Source organism: Sapajus apella, unplaced genomic scaffold, assembly GCF_009761245.1.
Source record: "Sapajus apella isolate SASKATOON/1434 unplaced genomic scaffold, GSC_monkey_1.0 scaffold1, whole genome shotgun sequence".
Classification (NCBI taxonomy): Eukaryota; Metazoa; Chordata; class Mammalia; order Primates; family Cebidae; genus Sapajus; species Sapajus apella.
In genome coordinates, this window is record NW_022436941.1 from 72,863,086 (window position 1) to 72,880,293 (window position 17,208).

At 36.9% G+C, this 17,208-nt stretch overlaps 1 protein-coding gene and 1 long non-coding RNA gene across 5 annotated transcripts in view; one reads left to right on the forward strand and one right to left on the reverse strand.

Annotated features, from left to right (window-relative positions):
- The window catches only part of ADAMTS6 (ADAM metallopeptidase with thrombospondin type 1 motif 6), a 331,044-nt gene that overhangs the window by 146,345 nt on the left and 167,491 nt on the right, over window positions 1–17,208 (forward strand). For all 4 annotated transcript variants that reach the window (XR_004269519.1, XM_032279614.1, XM_032279622.1 and 1 more), the window contains exons 8-9: window positions 11,950–11,993; window positions 16,736–16,841. Coding sequence is in view for 3 of the 4 variants with exons in the window: in XM_032279614.1 (XP_032135505.1) it covers window positions 11,950–11,993; window positions 16,736–16,841 (150 nt within the window). In the remaining variant the exon portion in view is untranslated. The remainder of the gene's footprint in view (window positions 1–11,949; window positions 11,994–16,735; window positions 16,842–17,208) is intronic.
- On the reverse strand, window positions 282–13,364 carry LOC116552833. The gene is made up of 3 exons (XR_004269527.1): window positions 13,354–13,364; window positions 12,062–12,067; window positions 282–417 (listed from the first exon to the last, which is right to left on the reverse strand). It is a non-coding gene; the product is annotated as an uncharacterized LOC116552833 (long non-coding RNA).

Genomic DNA, 17,208 nt, shown 5'->3' on the forward strand with positions numbered 1-17,208 from the left:
TGTTTGTTTGAAATCATTCTAGTTTTTTGATTTATGCATTTATCGCTATAAGCTTTCTGTTATATTGCTTTTGCTATGTCCTAAAGGTTTTGGTATGTTGTATTTCTATTTTTATTTGTTTCAAGGAATTTTTAAATTTCATCCTTAGTTTTTTCCTTCACCTGTTGGTCATTCAGGAGGATGTTGTTTAATTTCATACATTTGTATAGTTTTGAATATTCTTGTTATTGATGTCTACTTTTATTTCATTGTGGTCTCATAAAATAGTTGATATGATTTGGATTTTTAAAAGATTTTTGAGAATTGTTTTGTGTTCTAACATATGGTGAATCCTGGAGAATGTTCCATGTGCTGACGAAAAGAATGAGTATTCTGTAGCTGTTGGGAGAAATGTTCTGTAAGTGTCTGTTAGGTCCACTTGGTCTCTGGTACAGTTTTATGTGTGTATTTTTGAGACATGTATGTATTTTTGAGACAGAGTCTTACTCTGGCCCAGGCTAAAGTGTAGTGGCACAATCATAGATAACTGAAGCTGCAAACTCCTGGGTTTAAGCAATCCTTCCACCTCAACCTCCTGAATAGGAAGGACTATAGGCACACATCTGTATCTGATACACCATACCTACCTAATGTTTTGTATGTATTTTTCATAGAAATGTAGTTTTGCAATGTTGCCCAGGCTAATCTGGAAATTCCAACCTTGAGTAATCCTCTCACCTTGGCCTCCCAAAGTGCTGGGATTACAAGCATGAGCCACCACACCCAGCCCTATAGTGCAATTTAAAGTTTGTTTGCTTATTTTCTGTCTGGATGATCTGTCCAATGCGGAGAGTGATGTATTATTGGAGCCTATCTCTCTCTTTATATCTAATAATAATTGCTTTATATATCTGGGTGTTCCTGTGTTGGGTGCATATATATTTACAATTATTATATTCTCTTGCTGCATTGATCCTGCTTTGTTATTTATTAAATAATATTTTGTCTCTTTTTACAACTTTTAATGTCGTTTGTTTTGTCTGATATAAATAGAGCTACACCTACTCTCTTTTGATTTCTGTTTGCATGAAATACCTGTTTTTACCCCTTCACTTTCAGTCTCTATGTGTCTTTACAGGTGAGGTGTGTTTCTTTTTTTAAAATTTTTTAATTTTATTTTTTATTTACTTATTTTTTTATTATACTTTACGTTCTGGGGTACATGTGCAGATCATGCAGGATTGTTGCATAGGTACACAAACGGCAATGTGGTTTGCTGCCTCCATCCTCCCATCACCTACTTCTGATATTTCTCCCCATGTTATCCCTCCCAGACCTTCCCACGCCCATGGTGTCCCTCACTTGGCCACCCCCAACAGACCCCAGTGTGTGATGCTCCCCTCCCTGCATCCATGTTTTCTCATTGTTCAACACTCATCTATGAGTGAGAACATGCAGTGTTTGATTTTCTGTTCTCGTGTCAGTTTGCTGAGAATGTGGTTTCCAGATTCATCCAAGTCCCTACAAAGGACACGAACTCATCGTTTTTTTATGGCTGCATAGTATTCCATGGTGTATATGTGCCACATTTTCCTTGTCCAGTGTATCCCAATGGGCATTTGGATTGCTTCCAGGTCTTTGCGATTGTAAACAGGGCTGTAATGAACATACATGTGCATGTGTCTTTATGATAGAATGATTATAATCCTTTGGATATATACCCAGTAATGGGATTGCTGGGTCAAATGGGATTTCTATTTCTGGGTCCTTGCGGAAGTGCCACACTGTCTTCCACAATGGTTGAACTAATTTACACTCCCACCAACAGTGTAAAAGTGTTCCTATTTCTCCACATCCTCTCCAGCATCTGTTGTCTCCAGATTTTTTAATGATAGCCATTCTAACCAGCATGAGATGATATCTCAATGTGGTTTTGATTTGCATGTCTCTAATAATCAGTGATAATGAGCATATTTTCATATATTTGTTGGCTTCATATATGTCTTCTTTTGAAAAGTGTTGATATTCTTCTCCCATTTTTGGATGGTTTTGTTTGTTTTTTTTTTGTAAATCTGTTTTAGTTATTTGTAGATTCTGGATATTAGCCCTTTGTCAGATGGGTAGATTGCAAAAATTTTTTCCCATTCTCTTGGTTGCTGGTTCACTCTAATGATTGTTTCTTTTGCTGTACAGAAGCTCTGGAGTTTAATTAGATCCCATTTGTCTATTTTGGCTTTTGTTGCCAATGCTTTTGGTGTTTTAGTCATGAAGTCATTGCCAATGCCTATGTCCTGAATGGTTTTGCCTAGGTTTTCTTCTAGGGTTTTTATGGTGTTAGGTCTTATGTTTAAGTCTTTAATCCATTTGGAGTTAATTTTAGTGTAAAGTGTCAGGAAGGGGTCCAGTTTCTGCTTTCTGCACATGGCTTGCCAGTTTTCCCAACACCATTTATTAAACGGGGAATCCTTTACCCATTGCTTGTTTTTGTGAGGTTTGTCAAAGATCAGATGGTTGTAGAAGTGTCGTGTTGCCTCCGAGGCCTCTGTTCTGTTCCATTTGTCTATATCTCTGTTTTGGTACCAGTACCATGCTGTTTTGATTACTGTAGCTTTGTAGTATAGTTTGAAATCAGGTAGCATGTTGCCTCCTGCTTTGTTCTTTTTACTTAGGATTGTCTTGGCTATGCGGGCTCTCTTTTGTTTCCATATGAAGTTTAAGGCGTTTTTTTTCCAGTTCTCTGAAGTAGGTCATAGGTAGCTTGATGGGGATAGCATTGAATCTATAAATTACTTTGGGCCGTATGGCCATTTTCACAATATTGATTCCTCCTAACCATGAGCATGGAATATTTCTCCATTTGTTTGTGTCCTCTCTTATTTCCTTGAGCACTGGTTTGTAGTTCTCCTTGAAGAGGTCCTTTACATCCTTTGCTAGTTGTATTCCTAGGTGTTTTATTCTCTTTGTAGCAATTGTGAATGGAAGTTCACTCATGATTTGCCTCTCTGCTAGACTCTTATTGGTGTATAGAAATGCTTGTGATTTGTGCACATTGATTTTGTATCCTGAGATTTGCTGAAGTTGCTTATCAGTTTAAGGATATTTTGAGCTGAAATGATAGGGTCTTCTAAATATACAATCATGTCATCTGCAAATAGAGACAATCTGACTTCCTCTTTTTCTAATTGAATACACTTTATTTTTTTTCTTGCCTAATTGCTCTGGCTAGAACTTCCAATAGTATATTGAATAGGATTGGTGACAGAGGGCATCCTTGTCTAGTGCCGGATTTCAAAGGGAATGCTTCCAGTTTTTGCCCATTCAGCATGATATTGGCTGTAGGTTTGTCGTAAATAGCTTTTATTATTTGGAGATATGTTCCTTCAATACCTAGTTTATTGAGAGTTTTTAGCAAAAAGGCTGTTGAATTTTGTTGAAGGCCTTCTCTGCGTCTATTGAGATCATCATGGGTTTTTGTCTTTGGTTCTGCTTATGTGGTGGATTATGTTTATAGACTTGCATATGTTGAACCAGCCTTGCATTCCTGGAATGAAACCTGCTTGGTCATGTTGGATAACCTTTTTGATGTAATGTTGCAATCAGTTTGCCAACATTTTATTGAAGATTTTTGCATCTATGTTCATCATGGATATTGGCTTGAAATTTACTTTTTTTTTTTTTGAGTCTCTGCTGGGTTTTGGTATCAAGATGATGTTGGTCTCATAAAATGATTTGGGAAGGATTCCCTCTTTTTGTATGGTTTGGAATAGTTTCAGAAGGAATGGTGCCAGCTCCTCTTTGAACGTCTGGTAGAATTCAGCAGTAAACCTGTCTCGACCTGGACTTTTTTTGGTTAGTAGGCTATTAATTGCTGCTTCAACTTCAGTCTTTGTTATTGGTCTGTTCAAAGTTTCAACTTCTTCCTGGTTTAGGCTTGGGAGGGTGTAAGTGTCCAGGAATTTATCCATTTCTTCCAGGTTTACTGGTTTATGTGCATAGAGTTGTTTGTAGTAATCTCTGATTGTAGTTTGTAGTTCTGTGGAGTCAGTGGTGATACCCCCTTTATCATTTTTTATTGCATCTATTTGAATCTTCTCCCTTTTCTTTTTTATTAATCTGGCTAGCAATCTGTCTGTTTTGTTGATCTTTTCAAAAAACACCAGCTCCTGGATTTATTGATTTTTTGAAGGGTTTTTTGTGTCTCTCTCTCCTTCAATTCTGTGCTGATCTTAGTTATTTGTTGTCTTCTGCTAGCTTTTGAGTCTTTTTGATCTTGCTTCTCTAGCTATTTCAACTTTGATGATTGGGTGTCGATTTTAGATCTTTCCTCGCTTCTCCAGTGGGCATTTATTGCTATAAATGTCCCTCTAGACACTGCTTTAAATGTGTCCCAGAGATTCTGGTATGTTGTATCTTCGTTCTCGTTGGTTTCAAAGAACATCTTTATTTCTACCTTCCTTTCATTGTTTATCCTGTCGACATCCAGGAGCCAGTTGTTCAGTTTCCATGAAGTTGTGTGGTTCTGAGTTAGTTTCTTAATTCTGAGTTCTAATTTGATTGCAGTGTGGTCCGAGAGACTGTTTGTTACGATTTCTGTTCTTTTGCATTCGCTCAGGAGTGATTTACTTCCAAGTATGTGGTCAATATTAGAGTAGGTGCCATGCGGTGCTGAGAAGAATGTATATTCTGTGGATTTGGGGTGGAGAGTTCTGTAAATATCTATTAGGTTTGCTTGGTTCAGATCTGAGCTCAAGTCCTGGATATCCTTGTTAATTTGCTCTCTCATTGATCTGTCTAATATTGACAGTGGAGTGTTAAAGTCTCCCACTATTATTGTGTGTGAGTCTAAATCTCTTTGTAGGTTGGAAGTACTTGCTTTATGTACCTAGGTGCTCTTGTATTAGGTGTGTATGTATTTAGGGTGGTTAGCTCTTCTTGATGCATTGATCCTTTTGCCATTATGTAATGCCCTTCTTTGTCTCTTTTGATCTTTGTTGGTTCAAAGTCTATTTTATCAGAGACTAGGATTGCAACTCCTGCTTTTTTTTGCTTTCCATTTGCTTGGTAAATCTTCCTCCATCCCTTTATTTTTAGCCTGTGTGTCCTTGCATGTGAGATGGGTTTCCCAAATACAGCACACTGATGGGTTTTGACTTTTTATCCAATTTGCTACTCTGTGTCTTTTGAATGGGGCATTTAGTCCATTTACATTTAAGGTTAATATTGTTATGTTTGAATTTGATCCTGACATTTTGATGCTAGCTGGATGTTTTGCCCATTTGTTGATGCAGTTTCTTATTGTGTCGATGGTCTTTACCATTTGTTTGGATTGGCTGGTATTGGTTGTTCCTTTCCTTGTTTAGTGCTTCCTTCAGGAGCTCTTGTAAGGCAGGCCTGGTGGTGACGAAATCTCTGAGCAATTGCTTGTCCATAAAGGATTTTATTTCTCCTTCACTTATGAAGCTTAGTTTGGCTGAATACGAAATTCTAGGTTGAAAGTTCTTTTCTTTAAAGATGTTGAATATTGGCCCCTACTCTATTCTGGCTTGTAGGGTTTCTGCTGAGAGATCCGCTGTGAGTCTGATGGGCTTCCCTTTGTGGGTAACCCAACCTTTCTCTCTTGTTGCCCTTAGCATTTTTTTCTTTATTTTAGCCTTGGTGAATCTGATGATTATGTTCCTTGGGGTTGCTCTTCTTGAGGAATATCTTTGCGGTGTTCTCTCTATTTCTTAGAGTTGAATATTGGCCTGCCTTGCTAGATTTGGGAAGTTCTCCTGGATGATACCCTGAATAATGTTTTCCAGCTTGGATTCATTCTCTCTGTCACACTCAGGTATGCCTATCAAACGTAGATTAGGTCTTTTCACATAATCCCATATTTCTTGGAGGCTTTGTCCATTTATTTTCACTCTTTTTGCTCTATTCTTGCATTCTCATTTTATTTCATTGAGTTGATCTTCAATCTGTGATATCCTTTCTTCTGCTAGGTTGATGTGGGTATTGAAACTTATGTATGCTCCGTGAAGTTCTCATGCTGTGTTTTTCAGCTCCATCAAGTTGTTATATTCTTCTCTAAGCTGTTTATTCTAGTTAGCATCTCATTTAACCTTTTTTCAAGGTTCTTAGTTTCTTTGCATTGGATTAGCACATGTTCTTTTAGCTCAGAGAAGTTTGTTATTACCTACCTTCTGATGCCTGTTTCTGTCAATTCGTCAGATTCATTCGCCATCCATCTTTGATCCCTAGCTGGTGAGAAGTTGTGATCCCTTGGAGGAGAGCCATTCTGGTTTTTGATGTTTTCATCCTTTTGCGCTGTTTTCTTCCCATCTTAGTGGCTTTATCTACCTTTGGTCTTTGTAGTTGGTGACTTTCCGATGGGGTCTCTGAGTGGACGTCCTTTTTGTTGATGTTGAAGCTATTTCTTTCTGCTTCTTAGTTTTCCTTCTAACAGTCCCCTCTGCTGCAGGACTGCTGGAGGTCCACTCCAGACCCCGCTCGTCTGGGGATCACCCATGGGGGCTGCAGAACAGCAAGGGTTGCCACCGGTTTCTTCCTCTCCTATCGTCGTCCCAGAAGGGTACCCTCCAGATGTCAGCCTGAGCTCTCCTTTATGAAGCGTCTCTTTAGGCATACAGGGGTTGGGAAGTTGCTTGAAGAGACAGTCTGTTCCTTATAGGAGCTCAAGTGCTGTGCTGGGAGCTCCATTGTTCCATGCAGAGCTGCTGGGCAGGTACCTTTAAGTCTGCTGCAGCTGAACTCATAACCGCCTCTTTTCCCAGGTGCTCTGTCCTAGGCAAGTCGTCTTTATTTATAAGTTCTTGTTGTGCTGCTGCCTTTTTTCATAGATGCCCTGCCCCTCAGGGAGTAGTCTAGTCATAGTCTGCCAGCAGAGGAGTTGCTGAGCTGCTGCAGGCTCTGCCCAGCTGCTGTGTGAACCGCCTCAGTAGTGACAGACTGTCTCAGCAGTGAGGGATGTCCTTCCCCCGACTAAGCTTGACTGTCCTGGGCCCAGCTGCACTTGCTGTGACACTCTCAATCCAGAGCATTTCAGATTGCTTGTTTTGTGGGGCTGGTACCAGCTGAGCCAGATCGCTTGGCTCCCTGTCTCAGTCCCCTCCCTTTCACTTGGATGGGCGGCTCTGTCTCCCAGGCATTCCCGGTACCAGTCGAAACAGCCGCCCAGACTTGTGTGAGTTTCTGTCCACCCAGTCAGCACCAGCAGTATCCACTGCGCCGAAAACTTGTGGCACTTTTCGGCCCAGGAATCTCCTGGTTTGTGGGCAGTGAAAACTTGTTTGGAAATGCAGTGAGCACTCACCCTCTGTGCTGTTCTTGCTGGGAATTGCACTCTGGAGTTGTTCCTATTCAGTCATCTTGCATCCTCAAGCAGGCGAGGTATGTTTCTTGCAGGCAATATATATATTGGGTCTTTTATTTTTTTTAATCTATTTAGCCAGTCTAAATCTTTTCAATGGGGTATTTAATCCATTTACATTCAAGGTTACTATTAATAGCGACTTATTCCTGTCATTTTCTTGATCGTTTTCCAGTTATTTTGTTTATCATTTGCTCCTTCCATCTTCTCTTATTGTTGACTTTTGCCATTGGGTGGTTTTCTGTAGTGCTGAGGTTTGATTCCTTTCTCTTTATTCTTTGTATATTTGCTTGACCAGTGAGTTTTATAACCCCACATGTTTTCATAATGGTGGTTATTATTTTTTGATTTCCAGATGTGAGACTTCTCTGAGCATGTTTTGTAAGGCAGCCTAATGGTAATAAAGTTCCTCAGTTTTTGCTTGTCTGTGAAAGATTTTTTTTCTTTTTTTTTAAATTTCTGAAGGATAGCTTTGCTGGGCATAATATTCTTTGGTGGCTTTTTTTTTTCAGTGCTTTAAACATACCATCTCATTCTCTTCTGGACTGTAAGGTTTCTGCTGAGAAATTAGCTGTTAGTCTAATGGTGATTTGTGTATATAAGACTTGACACTATTCTCTTGTTGCTTTTAAAATTCTTTGCTTTGACTTTTGACAATTTGACTATATGTGCCTTGGAGAGGACTGTTTGGAGTAAATCCATTTAGAGTTATTTGAGCTTTCTGGACTGTCTCCCAAGACTTTGGAAGCCCATCTCTCTCCCAAATCTTTGGATGTTTTCTGTTATTATTTAATAAAATATGATTTCCTCACTTTTTTCCTTTTCTTCCCCTTCTGGAAGCTCATAATACAAACTTTTGTTAATTTACTGGTGTACCATAAATGCTGTAGGCTTTTTTCATTCTTTTTTCTCTTTTCTTTGTCTTCCTGTGTTATTTCAAAAGACCTGTCTTTCTGTTTGGAAGCTCTTTCTTCTGCCTGGTCTAGTCTGTTGTTGAAAGTCTTGATTATAGTTATTTCCTTCGTTTAATTCTTCTATTCTAGTATTTATCTTTTCTTCTCTGTTTATTTGATATTTATCTCTATTGACTTTATCAATTAAAACATTAATTGTTCTGATTTCATAGAATTGTCTATATTATATCTCACTTTCCTTAAGATTATGTTTTTGCATTCTTTTTTTTTTTTGGCATTTCATGTATTTCCTTATAATTTGGTTTCTGTTGCTGAAGAATTATTGCTTTTCTTTGGGGGTTACATTTTTTTTTCCTTTTTTTTTAAATGATTGATGTGTTCCCATATTTATTTCTACACAGCTGGTAGAAAAGCTACCTCTTCTAATTTTATGGTGTAGGTTTCATAGGGAAAGATTAATCCATATAAGTGGGTCATGGGGTGTCAGTTTGGTGGGGTCTGTTGGCCTTGGTTCTAGGTAGACATGGTAGTATTGTCTGTGTGTAGTTTCTTCATCTATAATTCACACTAGAGGTATTTGTGAATTTCTCAGTGACCTAGGCTGATAGAGTTTGTTTTGATGGTGGTGTAGCTTTGCCAGGGGTGGGCTTGCTGGACTATTTCTCATGTCAGAAATGTGTGCACATGGTAGATTGGCTAGCTTGTGGTCTAACTTACTAGGGTTAGGGCCATTCTGCTATTACTCTGATTGGAAACACAGACATGCAGTTACTTAGACAGCCTTGGGGTGTGCCTGCCAAGAGTGACTTGGAGGGCTATTTCTCAAGTCCAGGACATGAGTGCACAGCTGCTTGGCTGGCATGGGGACGTGTCTGCCAGGGTTGGCCCACAGGGCTATTTCTCAGGCCTGTGACACAGGCATAAGGATGCTCACTGGCCTAGTGGCATGTCTGCTAGGCAGACTATAGGCTGTTTCTCTTGTCTCGGACACAGCTGCATAGCTCCTTGGTTAGCCTAGGGGCAGGTTTGCCAGGGATGTCCCACACGGCTGTTTCTTAGGCCTGGGATGTGGTCACATGACTTCTTGGCTGGCCTGGGTGTATGTCTGCTGCAGGTAGTCCAGGGGGGTTTATGTCTTGCTCTGGGCTCAAGCGCACAGCTGCTTGGCCAGCTGGGAGGGTGTGTCTTTCAGAGGCAGCCCATGGGCTGCTTTTCAGGCTTGGGATTCAGGCACAGGGCTGCTTGGCTGGCCTGGGGTCATGTCTGCTGGTGGTGGAAGATAATGCTATATTTTGGAGATCTTAAAATGCAACTTAATCATGTGTTTTGGTCAGTTTCTTCTGATAGCCATGCCTAGGCAAAAGTGACTAGGAGATTAAAGAGTTGAAAGTATTCATAACAGAAAAATATACCATTGTTACAGTCTCAACCAAATTCTCTATTTTTGATCTTGCTCAATTGTCCAACTTTATGAATTTAGGGTAAAAGGCTGGCAACATATGCATTCTTCTACTCACCCAAAAGTGGAACCCTGATTTCCCTAAAGTACTGGGCTTTATGTAGATTCCCTATGACTATCTTTCTTAATTCTTTTTCATCTGACCTAAAGCCTTTATTATAATTTCACGAAAAAAAAAAAAAAATTACCATAGTGATAAGGTACTATTTTTCTATCCAATTTCAGAATAAAGAACATTTTCCAGTTTTATTTCGTCTTTTATTTTAATTCTTAGCATTCCAGTGTACTTCTTAGCCTAGTCTGAAGTTAGGATCACAGGCCTAAGTTTGGGGGCTCCTACCACCTGTGGGTTGGTAAGGATTTAGTAGTGACAAAGTTATGTAAAGGATGTTGAGAGTAAGCAGTGGGAATTCCTTTTCCTCAATCTCTTATTTCTTCAATTTGTATTGCTACAAGAAAAGTCCTAAAAGTATACCAATTGTATCTTTGGGATAAAGCAAGGCTTCTTGTATTATTTTTCTTTGTAATTTTTCCTGAAGTGACTAGGATCTGGAGGAAAATAAGGCGAACCCACAGTATGGCAGAGAAGAGTTGATGGGATATAGAGTGAATGTGATGCAAAATAAAAATGAGAAAGTTAGGTAAAAGAAAGAAAGGGGTGTGAAGTTAGTGAAGATTATGATCACAGCATACAATTAAAAATTATATTTAAAGATAAGATGGGAGAATACTGAGAGTTATATCAAGGAATTGAAATAAGCTGGTTCATATTTGGCCTACTTTGAGAGACAATGGCTTAAGCATAGTAAAGCTTGAATTACATGCTTTCTCAAGATTCTTTATATTTGTAAGAAATATGGGACTGACAGCACAGAGAATAGTTTGTGTTTATCATCAGAGACAGGCATAGCTGAAATACTTTCTGATTAAATGTTCGTTGTACAGAAATGTATATATGTGTGCGTATTCTCCCTACTCTTCCACCTCTCCCTTGGATACGCAGTGTAATCCTTCCAGATTTATTTCTAAGTATAAACTCAATCTGTATATATACTCATGTTTTGAAAAAATCCTTTCCTACTATGCAAACTGTTTTCTAAGTTGCTTTTGTCTATAAGAAGAACAAATCTGGTTTAGCATTCATTGTTTCAGCGTCTCTGAAATTCTCACAGTTCTTTAGATATGCCATATACTTTCTAGACTTTGTTCCTTTGACTATTCTGTTCTCTGCTGGGAATGCTTTTACTTTTTTTTTTTTTTTTTTTTTTTTTGAGACAGAGTCTCACTCTGTCGCCCAGGCTGGAGTGCAGTGGCGCGATGTCGGCTCACTGCAGCCTCTGCCTCATGGATTCAAGTGATTCTCCTGACTCAGCCTCTTGAGTAGCTTGGATTACAGGCAAACACCACCATGCCCAGCTAATTTTTTGTATTTTTAGTAGAGACAGAGTTTCACCATGCTGGCCAGGCTGGTCTCAAACTCCTGACCTCGTCATCCACCCACCTCAGCCTCCCAAAGTGCTAGGATTACAGGCATGAGCCACCATGCCTGACCTGCTTTTCTTTTTTTATCTGCCATAATCTTTAAGACCTGTTTTAGATGTATATCCTATATGAATCTTTTTCCTAGTTTTCAATGTATATTCACTCTTTTGTCTCTATATTTTGTATGTAAGTGGGTTATGGCACAAGTGATAATCCCAAAGTGCTGGGATTACAGGCATGAGCCACCGCTCCTGGCCTCTTTTATTCTTTAGCAAGAACCTGTGCTAGAGTTAAAGCAATTCCAAATAGTGCCTGTAGCTCAGAAGTATAAACTACAGTCTGTGGCTATAACAAAACCATATTCCTGCAAGTTTAAAGGAGACTGAAAATAAGAAGCCACCTATTTGCTTTTTGCAGAAGTAGTAGCAATCTGCAGATAAGCTACTCCAGCTTCAAAACAGCATGGTAGATGGTTTTATGGAACTTGGGATTACAAAAATCCACTTTAACCTTGCTAACTGGCAGGTGTTCTACTAGCTTGCAGCCAGAGGCTGTGATAGTGCTGCCTGTTGTGTCCCTCAGCACTGTGGCGTGCCGAAAATGCCGACACTCCAGCTAACTGCTCGTAATTGCATTGATTGTGGTCTGATATTGGAGCTCCAGGAGAGAGATGTGATGAATATATAAAAATATTTTACAAATTTGATCAGATTACAAATTGTATCTCTTTTTTTCCTCCATAGATACGATATCTGCACTTATAAAAATAAGCCCTGCGGAACACTGGGTAAGTTGTTTTGTTTTGTTTTTTAAATAAAGGTTGAATGGTTCAGATTGTCTTTTTGAACCAGTGACTTTAATCTTTAGTATTAATTTGGCCATTTTTCATTCTGTGCATCTGAAATCCCTATAACCTGTTATAGCCAGCCTTTGTGGACATGTCATTTACTAGGAAACGAGTATTTATTGCTATCATAAATATTATATAAATGTCACTGGCTTTTTTGACAACTGGAATGATTATTAAAATTAACAGAATATGATTAAAAATCATTAAGGAATTATAAATTGAAGGTATCACTCATTTTCATATAATCTATCTCTGTAATATATTTTCGAAAAATACCAAGACTGTGAGAGCAAATGAAAGCAGTCAACATTTTGAAATTTTAGGCTAGGAAAGGAAAGGAAAAAAAAAAACAACAACAGCTAGGGATGTGTAATGAGGAGGCATCAAGAACAATACTTCTTTTGGTACGGTTTTGTGGAAAGAGTATAGCCCCCATAAATTAAGATATTATTGGAAATTTCTACTACCCAAACAACAACAAAAAGTAATCTTATAAAATATTATAGCAACAGGTGAAGAGAGAGGACAGGATTATCTTTCTTGTGCTCCCTAAGGATCATTTGTCTTTTTAAAAGCATTTCTGTAATATTCTGGAATTAAAAAAAATTACACCCTGTTATAGAGCATAATTTCATAATTAACTGCAAATACAAATGGGCAAAAAGGGTAGCTCTCCAGTAGTCTAAATTTTTAAGCAACTAGAGTTATTTTAAAGGACAGAAGCTTTTTTTCTACTATAAATTTTTTAATGTCATAGAGACTTCTTACAGACTCAGAAGTTAAATGACTGAAGGTGAATTCTCCAGTTTCTCTATGACAAGTCTCAATTTTCTTATCTGTAAAAGAATACTTATGAAATTGATTCCTATGCACCTCATAATCATTTTGGAAAGATCAAAATAAAGTAGATGTAGGAGGAAAAGTGTTTTCTAACTTCCTGGAAGTTCAGTGAAACATCTCTTCAGAAACTAAAACTTCTCTTGATAATTTTACGTGACTTCCCAGGCTTCTCCTACCCATTTCCCTTAGGATTTATGGCTGAAGAAGAAATCCCAATTAGCCAATGCTGAGTATTAATTATGGAGAAGCTTGCTAGTTAAAAAGCATAATGCAGACAGAGCTGTCTTTGCTGAGCAAGTTCACATCAAAATGATTTACTTTGCAGCGTTTAAAGCTAACGAGAGCATCATAATCCAACAGAGGGAACTCTGAACTGGGAACTAACAACTGGCTTTGACAGTTTCAGTGCATTAGCTTTTACAGTGTATTTAACCTCTTTGTTCCTCAACTTTCTTACCTATAATGTAGGAGTAATATTTGCCCTTAGGCTACATGGACATTGTTAAAATCATTTAAGGAAAAAATTGTAGATGAATTTAGGAAAGAAGTAGTATAAAAATGAACTGGTATTATTTAATGTGGAAATTACCTATACTTTTGAACTTACCCCCCATATTTACTGTACACAGATTCTCTAAGTGTTTATTAAGTGTTCAATCAATTTTAGTTATAATAGATACCAGACCTCAAATCAGGTGCACATATTAGTTACAGCTAGCATTTTTCTAGTATATCTATATTTGAAGAAATGGTGGTATATTTGTGTGTATTTCTCTTTCTCTAAATACATATATATCCTCTCTCTATATATATACATATGTATAAATTTATATATTTATATATATTTTCTGAGAGAGGGAAATACACACATATATTGTATCACTAGTGATATAAGTTATCACTAGCATTTATAACTCTGTGAGGCAGAAATCAACTCCATCCCCAACTCCTGCCCCTCTTGCATAAAACAATAGGTAAAGCAAACAATCTACTGTATATATGTGTGTATTTCTCTCTCTCTCTCTTTCTGTATATATATACATCCTCTCTCTACATATACATATGTATAAATTTATATAATTATGTATATATTCTGCTTTTTGAAGGTAGATTATTTATATCTAGATATGCTCTTCGTTGTATTAGCCTGGTTAAAAGTAATTTGTGGTTTTCACCGTTACTTTTAAAATTACTTTTGCACCAATCTAATGACATAAGTAAGACCACTGCCTAGTACTTTTGTTGTCATTATTGGCAAAGATTTGAGGTATTTTCCTATTCCACTACTCATTTTTTTTTAAATAATGTGTTCTAACATTGATAGTGTTTTAATTTATAGAATCAGTACATTAATAAGTAAGTGCCAATGCACCTTCAAGCTCAATCTAAGTTATTATAGACTTGTATATTGTTTTTATACTACTTCTTGTAGTGAAAACTGAATGAGTGCATATATATGTATGTTTATATATGTATATATATATACACATACACATCTTAGCTTCATCTGTGGAAAATATATTATCAGTACAGAATTGACCAAATTACTTTTGAAGTTGTATTCTAGTCACTTTCATATTGGTTTTCATACTGATTTTTCCAGAGTCTCTTGCTTAATAATTCTGATGACCAATTATAACATGGATAAGTAGGTTTAAGGGTGCAAACTGTGGCCATCAAGCTGAGGAAATCTAAATGACCCAAATAGTAATCAAACAGCTCTTAACCGAATCACACATAAGACCTTTGACAGTCTCAATTTTATAGGGATACAGAAAATTGTGGTGGGATGTGAAAACACATTAGCATTTAAAATACTTTCATTTTAGTTAAGATTTGGCTTTATATTTTAATAAGTAGTAATTTCCCAAGTATATTCTTTCTTAAGTTGTTGTTTTAGTGGAGATAACAATTTTATATAAGATGGCAGAAATAAATCTGTGCTTGTAAATATACCTTGAGGGGGTCCTTGAGAACTGTCAATTGAAAATACAGCCACATGGCACATACCAAAAAACAACACAACAACAAAACTCAAAAGCTAGCCCATGGAATAATAAATGTTAGGAAATGTAAGAAACATTAATTTAATAATAATTATTCTTAGTAATTATGCTTTTCTTAAAAAAAAATACATTTCATAACGCTCAAAACAGAAACAGTATTCAGAGTGACTTTGTTCTTCCAATATAATAGGCCACTTTGAACCAAATAATGTGAAGCCAGATAATATACTGCAACATTTTTTTTTTCAAGATTTCAGATATTTTCCTACTCTACTTCTCATTTTATTTTTCTCAAAATAAAAGTAAAGTTCACTGTATGTGTCTCTCTTTCAGTGGAGATTGGAAATCACATTCATTAAAATATTTTTAATATTTAAACAGATATTAAATATTAACAAAAAAATTGACTGAAACAAAAAAATAAATTATCCTGCTCCACCTTTTACATTCTCTTTTTCAGGTCCCAATGCCTCTAATGAATAGAAAAGCAGCTCAGGGTTATCACTAGCATTTATAACTCTGTGAGGCAGAAATCAACTCCCTCCCTAACTCCTGCCCCTCTCGCATAAAACAGAAGGAAAAGCAAACAATCTATTAGCAAATCCAGCACTAATCTCATCTCTGTTTCAATGTAGCTGTTATGTTCATACTTATATTAGAAAATACAGGGAAACACAACTTCTGGAGCTTTCTTGTCAGTAAAAACATGGATTGAATAGCATTTATTGTTTCTAATTAGTACATCTGTGAAATTATACCTAACATAGAACATTGCTTATTGCATTCAATAAATATTCATTGAATTGAATTGAAATCACTTTTGGTGGGAAAGTGGGTGATGATAGTAGACTACTAACCATAAAAAATGTTTTTCCTGCTTCCCCTTCAACTTCTTCTAAATAACTTTTTGTTTCTATGAGCATGAAGTATGATTTGGCATCTGTTTCCTTATAAGAGATGACATTTTTGCTTTTGCACAAAAATTCATTTTTCTAAGCACTGTTTTAAAGTTCTATAGTATTTCACACAGCATAATATTCATTTGAAAGTAAATATTAAAACTTTTGCATACTAAAATCCCCAAGGGAAGAATACCTTGAGTAACATAACATTTCACTGGAATCAGCGAATTAACACCATAGTATTTGCTTTATTAGTAAAACTCTAATGCATTGAAGTAGGGGATAGGCGAGAGGAAAAATGACACTGAATGTGTGAATGACTTTCCTCCTATTAAAATACTCAAAGAAATTGTTGCATCACTGTCAGGATTAATTTCAGAAGATTTAAAAAAAATGCAAAAACCTCCCATCTTTAACAGTTCTCCTTTACCTCTTTTGAATCATTCATTTTATTTTTAATAAAAATATCACTTAAAAAATCATTTGGGATTCCCCCTTTTTTTGGTAACTAGAAAGTTGCTTGTATATTTTTATGAACCCACTAAACTTAAACAGATCTCTTTAGAAAAATAATGTGGATATATTTTGCTTTCTACAGCCTGAAGAATGTTAAAATAGAAATGCTTTCTTGAATTCCCTCTTCTGGCTCAAGTTACTAGGTGGTCCCAAGTTACCAGAAGTAAAATTTATAAATCTAACCCCTAGTCTAGACATTTTCCAGCACTGACTGCAGTTCAAAAAATATTAATGTCTAGCCGGCAAAGTGAAATTCCCCCCAGTGATTTTGCAAATGACTAGAAAGTTAACCTTTTGCCAACAGCTCCTTCTGTGCATGGAGGTTATTAAAAAGAATCCAGGCATTTATAAGTATGGGCTTTTAAAGACTGAAACACCTTGGCTTGACCCTTTATGTCTCTTTCTGTTTATTCAGGCTTGGCCTCTGTGGCTGGAATGTGTGAGCCTGAAAGGAGCTGCAGCATTAATGAAGACATTGGCCTGGGTTCAGCTTTTACCATTGCACACGAGATTGGTCACAAGTGAGTGAGTTTAAGAAAATCAAAATAAATTTTAGAACTCCACTCTTGAGCAACTTGTAACTACTGTGTGGAAAGGCTGTGCTCAACCTTGTTTTACTGCGTTTTTGTCTGATTCCAGTAGAGGATGTTATTATTTTTGGTATTGCTATAGGTCATCTTAAGAACTGGAGACTTGTTAGATAATCTTTGTTATTCAATGAGTAGTATCCTCAGTGGTGAATGGACAACATTTAAGTTTTTTTCGGTCTCCTCAATACCTGTTTTCTGATAAAGTCCAGTTGTTTAAATGATCTTTCTTTTCCTCAAGTGACAATACATATATATTTTAAAATCATTGACACAACTACCATAAAATGTACTTTTAGTT